Source organism: Thalia democratica, chromosome 1 (assembly GCF_965202585.1).
Source record: "Thalia democratica chromosome 1, ktThaDemo2.hap1.1, whole genome shotgun sequence".
Lineage (NCBI taxonomy): Eukaryota > Metazoa > Chordata > Thaliacea > Salpida > Salpidae > Thalia > Thalia democratica.
Window position 1 is genome coordinate 65,985,822 of NC_139165.1, and position 17,193 is coordinate 66,003,014.

Genomic DNA, 17,193 nt, shown 5'->3' on the forward strand with positions numbered 1-17,193 from the left:
TTAAAATAAAATCTTATCATTTAAACTAAAACCTTCTATTTATTTGTGTAACTGTTTTTATCATTTAATTTTTTTGTTTATTTACAATCATTGTTACCCCTAATCCTTAATCTCTGTCGGTAACTTATCTTTTTTTTTCTCTCATTGACTATTATTTCTTTTTATATTTTTTTACTTCTACCCCTAACCCTTAACCTTAGTCAATAGCTTTTTTTTTCTTAATAATTTATTTTTATTGATTAATTTACTAGCTTTTTTTTATAATAATATTTATAAATATATTTTTTTTTAATTTTATTATCACTGTTAGCTTTAACTCTTACCATCGGTCAGTTACTTTTTTTTTTGTTTAGTTAGTTATTAATTAATTTATTTATTTATTTTTATTTTCTGCTTTTTATTTATATCATTTTTCTGTTTTTTTACTCTCGAGCAAAATTGCCTCTTTATTCAAAATGTCTTCTTACAATTTTGTCCCATCGTGCAAATTTGTCTTCGTGCAGAAGTATCTTGGTGCAAACTTGAACCCTCCTGCAAATTTGTCTTCGTGCAAAAGTATCTTCGTGGAAATTTGACCTTTGGTGCAAAATTAACCCGTTGTGCAGTTTAGTCCCTTGGTGCAAATTTGTCTTCGTGCAAAATTGACCTTTGGTGAAAATTTTGATTGTGAAATTTTGTCATCTCGTGCAATTTGTCTTCGTGCATATAGTCCCCTCGTGCAATTTTGTCGTAATGCAATTTTGACCTGTTCCCAAAGTAAATATAGTTTAGCACTGTAGGAACTTTGATAAAAATTGAATATAATTTCGAAAAGTACCTCTAAAAAAGGTGAATTTAATAAGTAAAATACTCGCCCCTTAAAAGCAACAATGACCAGTAATCCTAAGTCAGCCTATGTTAAAAAAATTAAAATGTTATGAATAATCTAGATATTTTCATAAACTTCAAAATACCCTGAGTGTGAGGAAACTCTCAAAGACATTTATATATATTTACTTAACTTCTTGATTATAGTAAGATTGTTGAAAGAGCAACAAGAAAAACATGAACAAAAAAGATCCTAAAAATCAAAATCTACTTGGTGCCCATGGTAGACTATAGTTTCTATAGTCAGCTTTAGTAGTAATGGGTTTAAAGATGAGTGTTTAACATTCACTTACTTAAATTTGCTACTTGTTTTATTTATAAGATTAAAAAAATACATAGTGAATTTTTAGTTTTTTTTTTGTGAGCCAAGTAGTATCCAATAGAGATGAATTTTTCATTAACTTATGACACAATTCCCAGATCTCTTATTTTTCATACATTAGTTTTTATAACGGTATCTAAAGACTTTTCTTCCTTCTAGAGAAATGAATGAAAAACATTAGATATAAGTTAATTTACTAAAAACTACTTTTAAAATAATTAACTTATTTTTAAGCTTTATTATCAGAAACTATCTCTAATTCTACCTTTTTTGTTGTTTTATTAAACTGGCTAAATCAGACTAGTTTTTGGCCTTTTTAAATAAAAAAGAGGCCACCCTGATTTAAGCTTGATTTGATTTTTTTGTTTTGCTTTTAAAGTTCATTTTTAGCTTCTCATAATTACAGCTTGAATGAAACTAGTTTTATGCAACTCATGTTGGCTTTTTCTTAAACAATGACAATCCTGATATAAGCTACAACTTTTTGAGTGATCAAATTAAGATTTATCAAAATAAAATAAACTGTTTCAATAAAGGTAAAATTTGTTGCATTCAGTGATGGTAGCTCACAGGGTTGCCACACCTTCAGGCTTGTCAGGATAACTCAGGCTAGTTTAAAATTTTTTTTAAACTTGGGCTAAATCAAGGCAAACTCATACTAGCTTCAGGGTAACCATTTTACCTAGGAAATCATGTAGTTTAAAAATTAAAAAAAAAACCTTTAGTTTTAAATTCAAATCATGTCAAAACTTTCAACTTTAAATAATTTTTTATACAAAATTATAAAATTTAGATTTTAGATAGGATACTCAATAAATATTGTATACAATAAAAAAATTAAACATTTTTCATTATATATTTATGAAAACTATTTAAAGTAGCATTACAGTAATTTCACACTGTTAAATATATTTTTAAACCTAATATGTATATATATGTATATTATTTTTATATTTTTACTAACAAGGTACATTTTTTCAACCCGTAATCTCATAAAAAAATGTTTTTAAACATTTGTGTACGTTATACCATATACTTACATCAATTACAATTTGTAAAAGTCTTAATACTGTATCTGTATGGTTTATTTGTATTTTTTCAAAAAAATCTTCATATAAATCTTGTGTGGTTTTTATGTTTTATAATATAAACACTTTGATTCTATTAAAAAAAGAATTGCTTTTTTGAATTAATTGATACCAGATCTTGCCTAAATTTTTGGGAGGATCTGGCCCGGAACAGACCTGTTTTTGAGATCATTATTTGGTTGGATGTAGATCTATTCTTAAAATTAGAATCTGGATCTTTGCAAAAAGTGGTATATCATTTAAAATAAAGTTCATCTAAAATTCATTAAGGCCAAAAGAGGGGGGGTACAACATTTTTTCTTACAAAAATTAACTTTGAACTATAAATGTAAGCTATAATTATATACTGTATAATACTTTTCACATACTAAAAAGTATAAATTAACTTTTGAGGTATTGACATTGTGTAAACGGTTTCCAGTATAAAAGTATAGAAAAAAAGTTTATCATTTTCTCAGAATTTAAAAAAATCTATGTTCTTTATTTTTTGGTCAATTGACCTCAAATTTTTAGGAATTGTTCAATTGCATTAGTAAAAAAATCTTACTGTAACAATTAAAAAAAACCTTTGACCAGGAAAACTAATTTGTTTTGTTTGCACTTTATATGAACACTGTACCTATATATGTTAATACTTTCTTGTAATATTCATATTTTAATTTAAAATTTTATGTAATTTTGTATGTAATGTTTGTAACTTGTCACAAATTGTATGTAATTTTAAATAAAAAATTGTTTAACAATAAGTATAGATTGGCTTAAATTATAATTTTGTGAATAAAAAAGACATTACAGGTATTACCTTTTTACAAACAATTTAGTTGTATTTAACTTTTGAAAATATAAAAAGATTTTTGCTACTCACAATCAGTTTATTTCTTTTTATTTTATATATATATATTAATTAAATTCATGATAAATTAAACTTTTCTGAAACTAATGATATTATCTATAAAATTAGACATCATTTAAAAATTAGCTTAGATTTCTTTTTAGCTGGTGATAATTATTACTCCTAAAATATCAAAAGTATATATACTATTTTGATTAGGTATAATTAAACAAAATAATGCCCTCTGACTCTAGGCGTCTGGCAGTTCCAGAAATTAGTATAAATCCATGTTTGTACAAAAAAGAATGTAAAAATGTTATTCTTACCAAAGATGGTGCAAGAAAGAATGGAAGAAAAGATGAAGAACTCAGAGATTTGTTTGTGAAGTGTGGATTAGTGTCAGAAGCAACTGGGTCAGCTTATTGTGAGATTGGTAATAACAAAGTTGTTTGTGCTGTTCATGGTCCAAAAGATATAGAACAAAAAGAAGATTATCAAATGGATGGTAAGGTAGTGTGTGAAGTGAAATATGCTCCATTTTCCTGTCAACAAAGAAAGGAACACATTCCTTCAAGTGAAGAAAATGAGCTTTCAGAAGTATTAACTGAAGCTATGCAGTCTGTTGTTTGCTTAGACAAGTTTCCCAAATCCCAGATTGAAATCTATGTTATAATATTAGACAATGGAGGTTCTGCAATGTCTGCAGTATTCATGGCAGCTTCATTTGCACTGGCAGATGCAAGTATTGATACATATGATATTTTGACTGCCTGCAGTGTAAGAGTCATTGGCAAAGAACTGTTTCTAGTTGACCCAGACCAGAATGAGGAAGACCTTGAGAATGTGCCAGAAGATTCTGATGCAAGCTGCAATGCCTTAGTCACAGTTGCAGTTCTTCCAACTCTCAATCAAGTTTCTGCTTTATTAAGCTCTGGCATAATGACTTCAGAAGTCTTAGCAGAAGCAACTGATTTGTGTGTGAATTCTGCTCAATCTAGATATATGACAATGAGAGAGTGTCTTCAAAACACAGTAAAATCAACCAACAATAATTAACTTATTTTATGTTTAAGATATTTAGTAGTTAATTAACAATTAGAGATAATTTTTTTATACTTTTTTAGATAAAAAATGGTTTGGTATAATGGTAATGTTGGTGAAGCTATTGGTAAAGCTAATGCTAACAAAAAGCTAATAGTTGTGTATATACATGGTGAGTTTATAAGTATATTTTATATTAAGTATGTAGTTTTATCATATGAGTGTGGTTTTTAAATCAAGTATAAAATTATTTTTATTACTTCTTTAGACGTTAAAAGGTTTATAGAGGTTTTTTTAAACTTTTTTTTAAACTTAATCCAAATAAAAACTTTTTGTATATTTAAATTCAATTGAATAGTAATAAGTTACATTTTTGTTTGTAACTTTTGTTTTAGTTAGATTAAAAAAATAAATATATTTTTATGTGACAATTATTGCAAGTAATTTTATGATAAGCAGGTGTTTGATAGAAAAATACAAAACTTTATTTTATGATAAACATATGATCATAATTTTTATTTACTAAAACGTATGTTGCTAAACACTAATGTTGTTAAATATAAAAGTTTTGATTATTTTTTTACAAGTTTATATATATTTTTGAATTCAAACTACATAATGATGTAAATTAACAAGTATATGAAATGATTGTTGGTTATCATTAGCTTTGATATTTTTTTATAATTTTATTTTAACCATTCTGTTTTTACTAAAAATTACTATTTTTTTAGTTAGTGTAATTAAAAAAGGTTAAAAACATAAAAAAATGTTTTAAAATTTTTCTTGCCTATTGAAACATATACGAAAACAGTTTTTTAAAGGTTACATGAGTATTAAAACTACCGTAAACTAAATTCTAATTAAAAATCTTAAAGGGGTTACATCTCAATTAAATACTTTTACTTGAAAAAAATTAAAAATAAAGTTAATGATTACTAAAAATAACTATGTTTCAGTAATTTTCAAAACTTTATTAAGCAGTATCTCAAAAAAAAAAGATTGATAGAAAATTATATGTAGTCATGTAGGTCTTATTAATAAGATTGTTTTAATAAAAAAGGAAAAAATATTAAAAGAGATAGTTCAGAAAAACTCAGAATTATTAAAACTTGAATTGTCATGACCAATTTTTAAGTATACTTTTTGAATAGTATTATTAAGTCAAGCAATACTTATACAAACTAAAATTTAAGACTTTAATAACAAATGAAGTCAAAGGAAAAACTAAATGTAAATTAAAGTTTATTTGACTTATTTTAGTGTTACTTTCCAAAATTGTTATTAAAAGTTATTTAAATGTGTAGGTGCTGAAGAAGTGCCTGAATCTGTTTGGGAAAATGAACAGCTTGTAGAATTATGCACAAACAAATGCGTATGTCTTAATCTTCAGTCTGAAAGGTAAGATCAACATTTCAATAATTATTTATAATATTTTATAAATTAAATTGAATTCTAATCAAATAAATATAGTTTTTTCTCAAGTATAATATTAAGCAGTAAATTTTCTTCCATATCTTGACCACACATGATAAATTGATATTTTTTACAGTGAATCTGGAAAACAGTTTTCTCAAATTTGTAAGTTTATTTTTTAGACATACTATTGTTTATGTTTTTATTTTACTTAACACATCAATAAGTATATCATCACAATTTTCAATTGGTTCGTAATTCTGATCACTATGGTTTTAGCTTAATTTTTTAATAATATTTACTTTTGAATATTTTTGATGACCATTACTAAACTTTTTATCATTGTTATAGAACAAACTTTAGTTTTGATACAAATTTTAAGTTGACTCTTAAGGGCATAATGGGGTCCACCTTGTTTCTTTACAAACAAATTTATTTTAATTTATAGAGTTTTGTCTTAACAATCAGATACTTTTTACAGCTTAACAAAACTCAAAGTAAATTTTGAGATAAAGCAATCAAATTCGGTGAACTTAATAGGTACCTAATGAAAGGCAAATACCAAAAAAGCAAAAAAAAAAGTTATTTAAATTAAAATAAATATATCTTTCCTCCATTTTTAACCAGACTTTTCAAGTTTTTACAAACAGTATATTACTAATATTTAAACAATTCACCCATAACAAGTTGTTATGATTTGAATGAAAAATATTTAACAGCTTACCCCTTTTTATTTTTTTTATCAAAAAATTTTGTTTCTCAATCCTTTAAAAGTAAAAACATTTCTTTTATTTCAAAATATATAAAAGAATGTTTCAGGATTTTTTTAAAGAATTTTAAATAAATCAAACTCATTAGAATTGAAAATAGAAATTGTTTGAATAACGTTGCTAGGTAAAAGTTTTAGTATATTCAAATAAAATACTTTTAATACTTTATTTTTAAAGTTCAAAACTATACTATTTTAATTAAAATTAACAAGTTTTCTGTATAAAATATATTCACTTATAGATCCTGTTTTGCTTTTACCAGCTGTTTTTGTGATTGGTAACAATGGTAGCCCTATTCATATTTTAACTGGTCAAAATATTAAAGCTGAAGAAACCGTTGAAAAATTAAAAGATGCTGTAGAAGTAAGTAAACTTTCACTGTATAGATAATGGTTGACTTAATTGTTTATTTTTTGCTTTTAAAAGTGCTAAATACTTTCACCTTTCTTATTAAAATAATACTATTTAATAGAAAAACAAACTACAGCCAAGTGCTTCTTCAAGCAGTGTACCTAGTAAGTGATTTAAACATTATTTGCAGCAGTTTTTTTAATTCTAATTGTAAGTAAGTTTTTATATTTTAAACTATATTTTAAAATTAATGGTTTGTTAACTTTTATTGATACAACTTTACCTAATATTTCATTTTACAACGATTTGTAATAAAAGTGACAAGGTTATATTTTTTGCAATATGTTTGTTAAGTTTTTTTTTTTTTTGTAAATTTTACTATTTAAAAAAAGCAGGGTAGTTGTTTACTCTGACTTGTTTTATATTTAAAGACTTGGTTTTTTTTAGATTTTGTGAACACAAGTTTTTATTTCAAATATAATGAATTATAGTCAATTTTGTTTTAAAAATTGTGGTAGAAATTTTGTTGAAGTTACAGTTATGCTTTTTTTAATTATTATTATTATTAATTTTTAATTCAATATTTTTATTTTTCATGTGGCCACTTTTACTTATATTCTTAGTTTTAAATAATTTTATTGAAACATTTAAATAAATGCTCCTTGAAAACTGTTTTAACTACAACTTTACAGTTCAAAGTTATAACTCTAACAATTGATAATTTTACAATGTTATGTAGACTACTGTAGAGAAATTTTGAAGTTTTACTTATAAATTTAGACCGTCTTAAACGTGTTTGTACTGACTCAAAAATGTTGTAACTAATAAAAATGACAGTCTAAGAATAATATTGATACATCATATCTTATAACTAAAAAGAAAAATTTTAATTTTGTTTTTAATCTCAAGTTTTCTATTGAAATAGAAGTTTTAGGGTTTTTATTTTTTGTAGATATAAAAAGTTTTACTCTGCTAAGAAGTGTTATTATTTATTTCAAAAATAGTGATGTTTAGTAAATAACGTGTGTCGGTTTTAGAAATACATAGTTGAAATTGTTAAAATATAATTTAATCTTGATTACTTCATTAAATAAGTATTTTCAGATTTTTTGATGTATTTATTTTTTAAACATTGTACATTAGAATTTAAAAAAAACTTTAAGCATTTTTTGTATAAATAAATTTGGTCAAATAATTACTAGTAACATTATATTATGTTTTACACTTAACTTATAAAAAGTGTTTTTTTAAAGCTAAATGTTAAGAGTTGCGTTCGATGTTTGAATAAATATGTTATTATATTTTAATAAAGGCTCTTCTCAGCCTACAAAAGTAAATAATGTTCCGTTAACTGAAGAAGAAAAAAAGAAAAAGATGGAAGACTATAAGGAAAAGATAAATGAGCGAAGAATTGAAAAACTTCTTGAACAGCAAAAGGTTTAGCAAATACTCATCTATTTAATGTATCTTAATATAATCAATTAGATTTTATTATATGCAATCAGCTTATTATTACTTTGAAGTTTAGAGTTTAGCGAAGTAATTATTCTGTAAGCAAACAATTTCTTTATTTTCGATCAATAAAATTATGTTGTTTTAATTTCTTTTTTAAAGTAAACTGAGTTATTCAGTAAACTTTTAAAACTATTTAGTATATTCAATCCTGCTAATAATAGCTATATAAGAAATTTATTTGTATGAATAACAAATATAAAACTTTCTCAATCCATATACTCTGACAAAAAATCTTAAAAATATTTTCTATATACTACTATTTTAGGATAAACTTGGTATTTTTAAAGTTAGTAATTTTTTCAACAACTTTTTCAATTTTAACAAATACGTGTGACCATAAAAAGATCTCATTAAAAAAAAAAGTCAAAAAGTTAGTAATGCTAAAAAAAATCATACGGTTTAAAAAATGCAGATTTTGAAAATATCAATATAAAAATAATAGGACCTCTAACAAGTCAAAAAATTTCCAACATTTTTATGACGAATTCATAAGCTCAATTCAAACCTTAATTAAACGTTTCACACCACTTAATTCAAAAAATAACAAAAGTAAGAAATATCCATCTCACAAGATTATTAAAAGAAAAACTTATTCTGTACAAAAAATAAGACAAATAAATCCATTTCTAAAGATAATAAAAATAAGTCAAAATAATATCAATTAGCCATTAAAATATATAGTTTTGAATTTGAATATGAAGAAAAATTCTGCAAAAAACCGAATTCAAAAAAGTTTTCTAGTTACGTAAAATCTAACCTTAAATTTAGTACTGTAATACCCCCTTTTATATGAGAATGTTAAGATAAAACAGTAACCTTAGATTTTTAAAAAACCTCACTTTTTAACATAAGTTTTCAAAAAGTATTTAAAGAAGATGATAACCACCAAAGTTTTAAACTAGCTCAAAAAAATTGTAGTAAAATGGAAAACTTTTTAATAGCTAATGATAACATTAAAAGTTCAACTAACCACCTAAAACATAAAATCATAAGAACCACAGAAAATATCCCGCCATTCATTAAAGTATGCAATTCCATCATTAAATTTTCCATTTTCATTAATTTTCAATTGCTATATAGAATTAGCTGAAGTACTGGAACAATAGAAAATGTCTTTTGTCACTCCAGTCCATAAGAAAAGTAGTAATTCAACGCGATAAACTATAGGCCAATATCTTTAACTAGTGGCTTTTCTCCAATTTTTGAATTTTATATATCTATAAAAATTCTTAATCACCTTTTTGACTATAATTTACTATCTAATACAAAATTTGGTTTCGTCCCTAACCGCTCGTCAAACATTTAACTGTTAACATGCTTACATTCATGGATAGTTCCTTATTTGAAAAACGAATATATTAAAGTAGTTTACACTGATATTATAAAAGCTTTCAATTCAGTATCACACAAAAGATTTAAAAAAAATTGAGTCATTATGAACTACATGAATCGTTAGTGAAGTGGTTCAATAATATTTTAAATAGGAGATCACAAAGATAATTTATCACACATTAATGATACGCTGTCAGACCCTTTAACGAAACACAGTGGTATACCCCAAGGTGGTGTAGTTGGTCCCTTTTTTTAATTTACATTACCGACATTAATTCAAACATTGATATTAAAAGTGGTATGAGTTTATTTGCAGATGATACAAAAAAAATTATTTAGTCAAATATATCTTTACAATTTACTCTAGATAATATCTACAAATGGCTAAAAACAAGAAAACTTGCTTTAAATCATAACAAATGTAAAGTTCTAGCAATTAAGAAAAACAAACCGTTTGACCCGATTGACCTATTTATCAATAACACTAAGATACCAACCGTTAAAGTTTTTATGGATTTAGGAATATATATCTCTCAATATTTAAAATGGAATGAACACATAAGTTATTTATATAAAGTTGCACAAATTTCATCCTATATAAAAAAGTTTTAAAACTAGTTCAGCTACTATTCTGACAAAACTATTTAAAATATACGTTCGTCCTAACCTTGAATACAATACCTAAATTTGGTCACCCTATTTAAAGAAGAAACTAATAAAATTGACTCTGTGGAAATAAATTTTACCCGTTTTATATGTAATCGTTGTAACATATCCAATACATCATATAATGATATATTGGTTAAACTTGGATTAAAATCTCTAGAACAGGGGTCGGCAAACTGCGGCCCTCAAAGTCAAAATCTGCGGCCCGCGAGCTCCTTTTCAGCAAAAAATATACATTTTAAAAACAATAAAAGTTATATTTTTGTTGTAAAAACTTCTATTTAGGCTCTTAGTTCAATAAATACTTATTATTAATGGTCTAATATTGCTTAATTTGTTATACTTTTCATCTTAAATAATATTTTTCTACTGATTACTGGAATATATTTTAAATAAATGCGGCCCTTAAGTCACATAAGGCTGCCGACCCCTGCTCTAAAACATAGAAGATGGTATTTTAATTTATTTACTCTTTATAAAATTATAAATGCAAATATAAGGTTTTCTTCAGTCAATTTTTCAGTTTTTTCCATAATAAATATCAGTTAAGAGGAAATAGTAAAAACATTTAATGTTTACATAATTTTAACAACAGTCAGTCGCAAGGTTCATTTATTCACAGAGCAAAGACTATGTGGAAAAAGTTACCACAGGGTGTGGTATCGTGTGAGAGGGTGTAACATTTTAGCTTAAAACTAAAGAGATTTAATCTAAATATTATAAATATCAGTAAATTTCAATATTTTTCCATTAAAAACAGTAGAGAAAAATAAGTAAATAATTTTTTCATAATATATCATCTAAATTAACTACTGATTTATTCATTTTTCTCTTTGTAATATTAATTATTTTATTTTCCTACGCCTCCCTCCTAACAAACTATTAATTTATTTTTATTAATTTTGTACAAATGTGTTGGTATGTACTAAGTTATCGCTTTTTATATCAAGCAAATAAGTTTAAACTTATGAATGAGTTCTTTGTAATTTTAACTTTGTTTAATATTTTGTTTATATTTATTTTTTGTTAATTATAAATGTATTTTTTTTTTTTTTTTTCTTGTGTGTACTGTTTAAGTGGCTCAGGTTGTGATGCCTGAGTTCAACATTGCACAAAAAACAATATTTTAATAATAAAGTGATTTCTCCAATTACAGAAAGAAAAGGAAGATGAAGTAGCACGGAGAAAAATGGGGCAGCAGATGCAAGAATTCAAAGAAGAGCAGAGAAAGAAGCAGTTGTTGGAAGCCGCCGCACAAAAAAGAAAAGACAAAATCCTTGAAAAGTATTTTATATTAACGTTTTAATTTGATTTGATTCTCATTTATCATATAGTTCTTTGTTTTTGTATAGTTTTTAAAAACTTGTTGACTGAATGTAAAAGGTTCGTGCAACACTACAATTATCGTTAATTTAGATTTATACTTATTTTGTTGTAGCTTATAGTTAATATTTAAAAGAATAAAATTGTAGTATGTTAATAATAAAAAAAAATCAAATAAAATATGTAGTAAAAACTTGAAACATCATTAATATTTTGCACTCAAATTTCTAACATCTAGCTAAAATTGTTATCAAGTTAGCGGTTGTTTTTTTTATTTATTTAGTTTCAAGTATAATTGTGATAATGGTTCAGTTAATTCAATTTATTTGTTTTATATATATATATTGGTATCAAAACTATTACTCTAACACGTTATTTGTTTTTATCTCATATTTATTTTGTATCTGTTAATTTGTAAAACAATATTAATTACAGGGTGGTCACTAAACCTGGAATTTTAAACAATTTTACGTGTATAGTAGTGAAATTTCTATATGACAAAAATTTATTATAGAGATAAATAAATTCTGTCCTCATGATTTTTTTATAAAGAAACACATTTAAAGTAGCTTAACAGTATCTTTTCAATTTAGTTATACTATTTAAAACAGTTTATTACTTTAAACTAAATTTTAAACAAAAAATAGACCCACAAACTTGTACTTTCAAAAACCTGGAGGAATTTTTTTTTATTTGTGGCCCCTGTAATTTAGTGTGAATTTTGAAATTTATTATAAGTTCTATTGAAAACAAAATGATTAAACTTTAATTAATACGATTTTGAAAATATATCTGATTTATATTAAAACATAGGTTGTTAGTACATAACTGATTTTTTTGGAACGAGTCTAAATTGCACGAGGGGACTAAATTGCACGAAAGCACAAAATTGCACGAGGTTAGAAAATTGCACGGGGGAACAAAGTTGCACGAAGACGATTTTGCACCAAGGGTCAATTTTGCACGAGAATAAAAAATAAACAAAAAAAAAAAACTAATGAAAAAAATGAAAAAAAAATTAATGACCGAGAATAAGGGTTAGGGGTAACAGTGAAAGTAATAAAAAAAAAATAGTTTAAATAAATGCTACCGAGGGTAAGGGTAGGGGTAATAGTTATAGTAAAAAATTAAAAAAAATTAAGTAACTTACCGACCGAGAGTAAGGGTTAAGGGTAACAGTGATAGTAAAAAAAAATAAAATAAAATTATAGCCCGTGCAAAATGCAAAATTGTCTGCTCGTGCAAAAGTGATCCTTCGTGCAAAAGTATCTTTGTGCAATTTTGTGCACTCGTGCAGTTTTGTACGCTCGTGCAATTTAGACAGCTACCCGATTTTTTTTGTTGTACTTATCTTAATTGCTATTTAGATTATTATCCCTTTTAAGGCAGGCGAGAGAGGAGGTGTTGAGGAAGATAGCTCAAGACAAAGCTGAAAGGCAGGCGAGGGACAGAAAAGAAAAAGAAGATCGAAATCGTTCGACCTCTATTGATCAGAAAGCTACTGCGTCTGTTGTGAACACTAAAGAAATAGTAATACAAGTTAGATTTTTGACTTCTTTAAAAATATATTTCTATTTGCAAATTAGCTTACTAATAAAAAACTGATAATAGCAGGTTTGTCAATTTAAAAAAATTATGTTTAGTAACTCTATAATCTTTCAATTTCACAGTTTAGATTTCCCAATGGGTCGAACTTAGTGCGTACATATGAAGCAGATGCGACTTTAAATGATGTTCTGTCAGATATAAACAGCGAGGCAAGCAATACTGCTGGGGTTAATTTCCAATTAGTGCTGAGTTACTCTAACCAAGTGCTTGAAATTGAAGATGGTGATAAGAAGCTTAATGAGCTTGGAATCAGTAACAGATCATCAGTAAAAGTTGTGCCAGTAAGTTTTGTTAAAATAAGCGTTTTACTATTTCTGATTTATTTCATACAATTTTCTTTTGCTGGTGTTAGTTGTACAACTTTAATGAAACGTTTAGTTATATATTTAAAGGTCTGTTAGTTAGTAATTGTTTTAATAGTAGTTGTTATAATTGGATTAAGCACAAACACTTAGATAAATTAAAATGCGTAAACGATTTGTTTTGACAGTACTAAAAACAAGACAATTGATTTACTCACAAAACTTAATTAACTGAATTGCTTTTAATTAGTTCTTTTCTTTTATAATTATAGGCGGATTCTAACTCTTGGTATAATAATTAGTTGTATTTTTCATTATATCCTGTATAAATTAAAAAGCTGACTAGATAATTGCAAACTAATTAAATGGGTCTGAAACCTTTTACTTATTTTGTTTTTTACAAAGCTTCAAACTAAACTAATGTAAAGCTGTAAAAATATTCTTATAACTATCTCACAATCTTATTCTTAGCTTACTAAGAGTATTTGAAAAATATAAAAATCTAATGCAATTAGTTTTTTTGATAGGTATACAAATAATATTGTGTAATATTTATTGAAAATGAGTAAAAAATAAGCAAAAATCATGGGCCCGTTTAATTAATTGAAATTATCTAGCTTACTTTTTGGTTATACCGAAAGTTATGAAAAATATAAATATTACCGAAAAATATTCCCTAACAAGCGTCTTCTAGCGGTTCACACTTTTCACTAATGCGAAACAGCAAGCAGTTTTATTTAGAAACGACATTTGCTGCTGCAACACTGTCAATAAATTACATTTTTACTGATTTTAGTTAATGTTTTATTACCTTGTTGACTACAGTATTCTAAATAAGTAAGTTTTATTTTAGTTACTTGTGGACCACTAGTTAAAATATTGTGGTTACAATGTTGCGTATATTAATGTTCAATTTTTATTGAATTTCTAAAACTTAAAGTAAAGAAATAAAAACCAAGTAACTGAAACATACAACAGGGTGCTATCAATAGAGGTTGGCGAATCGGCGATTTGTGCTCTTACTTGTTTTCATACGTGCCTGGTATGAACAGCGCTCGTGTGGACCAACCTGCCGTCACTCCGATCACATCGAACGACCAACAAAACCAACCATCGCCCACATCGTTTGTTTTCCAATGTTCTTTATTTTCACACTTGGTTATAAAAAAATGAAATTACTATTTATTTGCAGCGGAGGAGTGAGAAGGCGCAATGTCGGCAGGTTGCACGACCTCCGCAACTACTCCGATGACGAAGATGCTACTTACAACGGCAACTCAACTCAGCAGATGTAGTTATGACGTCACAAAGGATTAGGTACCAGTGCAATTTTATTATTTTTATTTTTGTAACATGTTGCAAGCTTTTTATGTAGTATTAGGCTATAACAGTATTGTATCATTTTAAACTAGCTTATAAAGTTGATGTTTTCAACATCCAATGGCTTTTTTAACATATTCTTTTGTTTAAGATTCTATTTAGACTAAATTAGTATTTTATTTTTACACTTTTTTGTTGTTGTTTATAGTTAAATTAAGTTTTGATTTACTTTAAACAGTTAATATAATACTTACGTAAAAAAAACTCGTCTTTAAAGTAAATTATAGCTGTTTTAATCTATAACTAAAGTTAAAATTTAAATATAATTTATATTCTCTGAAGTTCTACTCAAAGGTTTTTTTTCATTTGTAGAAATTTTATATTTAAAAAAAGAAGCTCTATTTATTATGTTTTTTGTTTATATCTTTATCAATATTAATAATTTATTTTTAGTTGGTGTCTTGTTAAGTTTTTAGGTTTTAAATTGATAAAAATTTATATGGCTTTGTGCTCAAGTAGACTTCATGTCTTCTTTAGATAAACTTGTTTAATAAATTAATTAATTTTTAATTCAATTCTTGGCTAATATTACTAAGTATAGATTGTATATTTAAAATTATTTAATTACTTCAGAATGTAACATGTCCTACTACTTTTTGTAGATTTAAAGTTAGTGCTTGTAATAAAACAATTTTAGTTTATGAAATCTTAAGACTCGACTAAATTATCTGCCGATAACGACTGAGCCTTAACTTTTAAAGTTGCCTTTTTTCTTAGCTTTAAAAAAGTATTACAAAAATTAAAGAACAAAATAGCTTCAAAAAAGTAATTGTAGTTTAAGAGCAGCGGTTCTTAGACTTTTTGGAAATTTATTACCAAGTTTACCTCTTTTTAAAAGATAATTATAAAATTTACTTTCTATTTACTTATACAAAATAGTGTTTTATTTTGAACCTTAATCTTATTTGATATTAAAAAATCGTAAAATTTAATTTAAAAAAGAGATTGCAAATAAATAGTAACTTATAAATTAAAAAGGCAATTAATAATCATAGATTTACACAACATTTAATAAAGAAAATTTACCTCCTAAAACAAGGGAGTTTACCCCAGGTTAAGAATCACTATTATTAAATATTGTATTCAAATACTAAGTAAATATTTTGTTATCAAATTATATTATATAAACAATTTACTTTTATCAGAATATTTACTAAAAAAAAGGTTTGATAACAAGTTCAATTGATTACTTGGCTTAATTATTTGTAAATTTATTACCTTTTGTTTTACACACGTTGACAAATATTTTTTTAAATGTAATTTTTGATGAACAAGTTAAAATTAAACTGTAGTTGTTTTAAAATTTTAACTAGACAGTACAGCGCATCCTCATTTATCCGGCCGTGTTGGGCAAGTTGTAAATAAGGCTGGATTAGCCTTTGGCCGGATAATAACAAAATATAGTTTTTTAATACCTACCTCGTTAATATTATGCAATGCATAAAATAAAACGTACGCTTAATTAACTGCTAATTTATTTTAATTTTCTTCAACAAACTAGAAATTAAAACAGAAAAAAATAAACGAAACAAAACTTTATAAAGTTTGAAATTAACTTAACGAAAACAAATTACATCGTGAACAGTTCTAATATCGCAACTCTTTCAAAAATAGAAAAGTAGAAGTTTGTTTGACATAACTTTCTTTTTTCTTAGCATAAAACTCACGAAAGTGGATAAGTTGTGAAAAACTTTTCTGGTGTGGTTTCTGGTTTTTGTGTCATTCGGCCGGTTGTGTACTAATGCTGAGATATGTCCTGGTAACAATCTAAAATACAACCCTAGTTTCATCGCGATTAATAATTCGGTGCTGGGAGTAGCCCTCAGTTTTGTATTCTTATTATATTTATATAGCGCAATAAAGTAGAATTATAACATATTTTTTTTTTAAAGAATATAAACTGGTTGCTTAGTTATTGAAATCAAATAAGATATGTATTCATTATAAAGCATTGATTTTAGCTGAATTAAATAAATCTACTTCTCGACTAAAATCGGCCGGATAAGATGAAGCACTCTGTATTATCAACAAAAACAGGTTACTATGAATATTAAAAATAAATAATTTGAATTAGGTTAATATCTATTTTAAAATTTATATTAAAATAAACCATTCTAAAAGTTATATCTAAGTTTGTACTTTTATAGCTTTGAAATTTTTTAACACAACTAAAATATATTTAGAGGTTGAGTTATTTTTTTAAGATTAATTGTTACTAGAGGCACGTAATCCTGTTCTGTCTAAGAAAATAAAAAGGTATAAAAACATAATTCAAGATAAGTAAAAAAAAAGTTTACTTAATAATTTATTATTTTTGAAAATAAACAATTACTCTGTTTCACCGCAGAGCGGATTTTCAAATCGTAAATCTGTAGTAAAATAA

The 17,193-nt window shown here is 25.5% G+C and overlaps 2 protein-coding genes across 2 annotated transcripts; both read left to right on the top strand.

The window, feature by feature from the left end:
- The first annotated feature begins 3,334 nt into the window (after nucleotides 1–3,334).
- Nucleotides 3,335–4,234, top strand: LOC145829240 (exosome complex component MTR3-like). Its single transcript, XM_082936986.1, has one exon. The coding sequence runs from the start codon at nucleotides 3,347–3,349 to the stop codon at nucleotides 4,163–4,165; it is 819 nt and encodes a 272-aa protein (XP_082793112.1). The 5' UTR covers nucleotides 3,335–3,346; the 3' UTR covers nucleotides 4,166–4,234.
- Nucleotides 4,235–4,237: 3 nt separating this feature from the next.
- LOC145829231 (UBX domain-containing protein 4-like) lies at nucleotides 4,238–15,293 on the top strand. Its single transcript, XM_082936975.1, has 11 exons — nucleotides 4,238–4,322; nucleotides 5,455–5,548; nucleotides 5,700–5,728; nucleotides 6,575–6,696; nucleotides 6,806–6,848; nucleotides 7,997–8,121; nucleotides 11,354–11,481; nucleotides 12,906–13,059; nucleotides 13,191–13,409; nucleotides 14,409–14,554; nucleotides 14,623–15,293. The coding sequence occupies exons 1-11, from the start codon at nucleotides 4,241–4,243 to the stop codon at nucleotides 14,723–14,725; spliced, it is 1,245 nt and encodes a 414-aa protein (XP_082793101.1). The 5' UTR covers nucleotides 4,238–4,240; the 3' UTR covers nucleotides 14,726–15,293.
- Nucleotides 15,294–17,193: the final 1,900 nt, after the last annotated feature.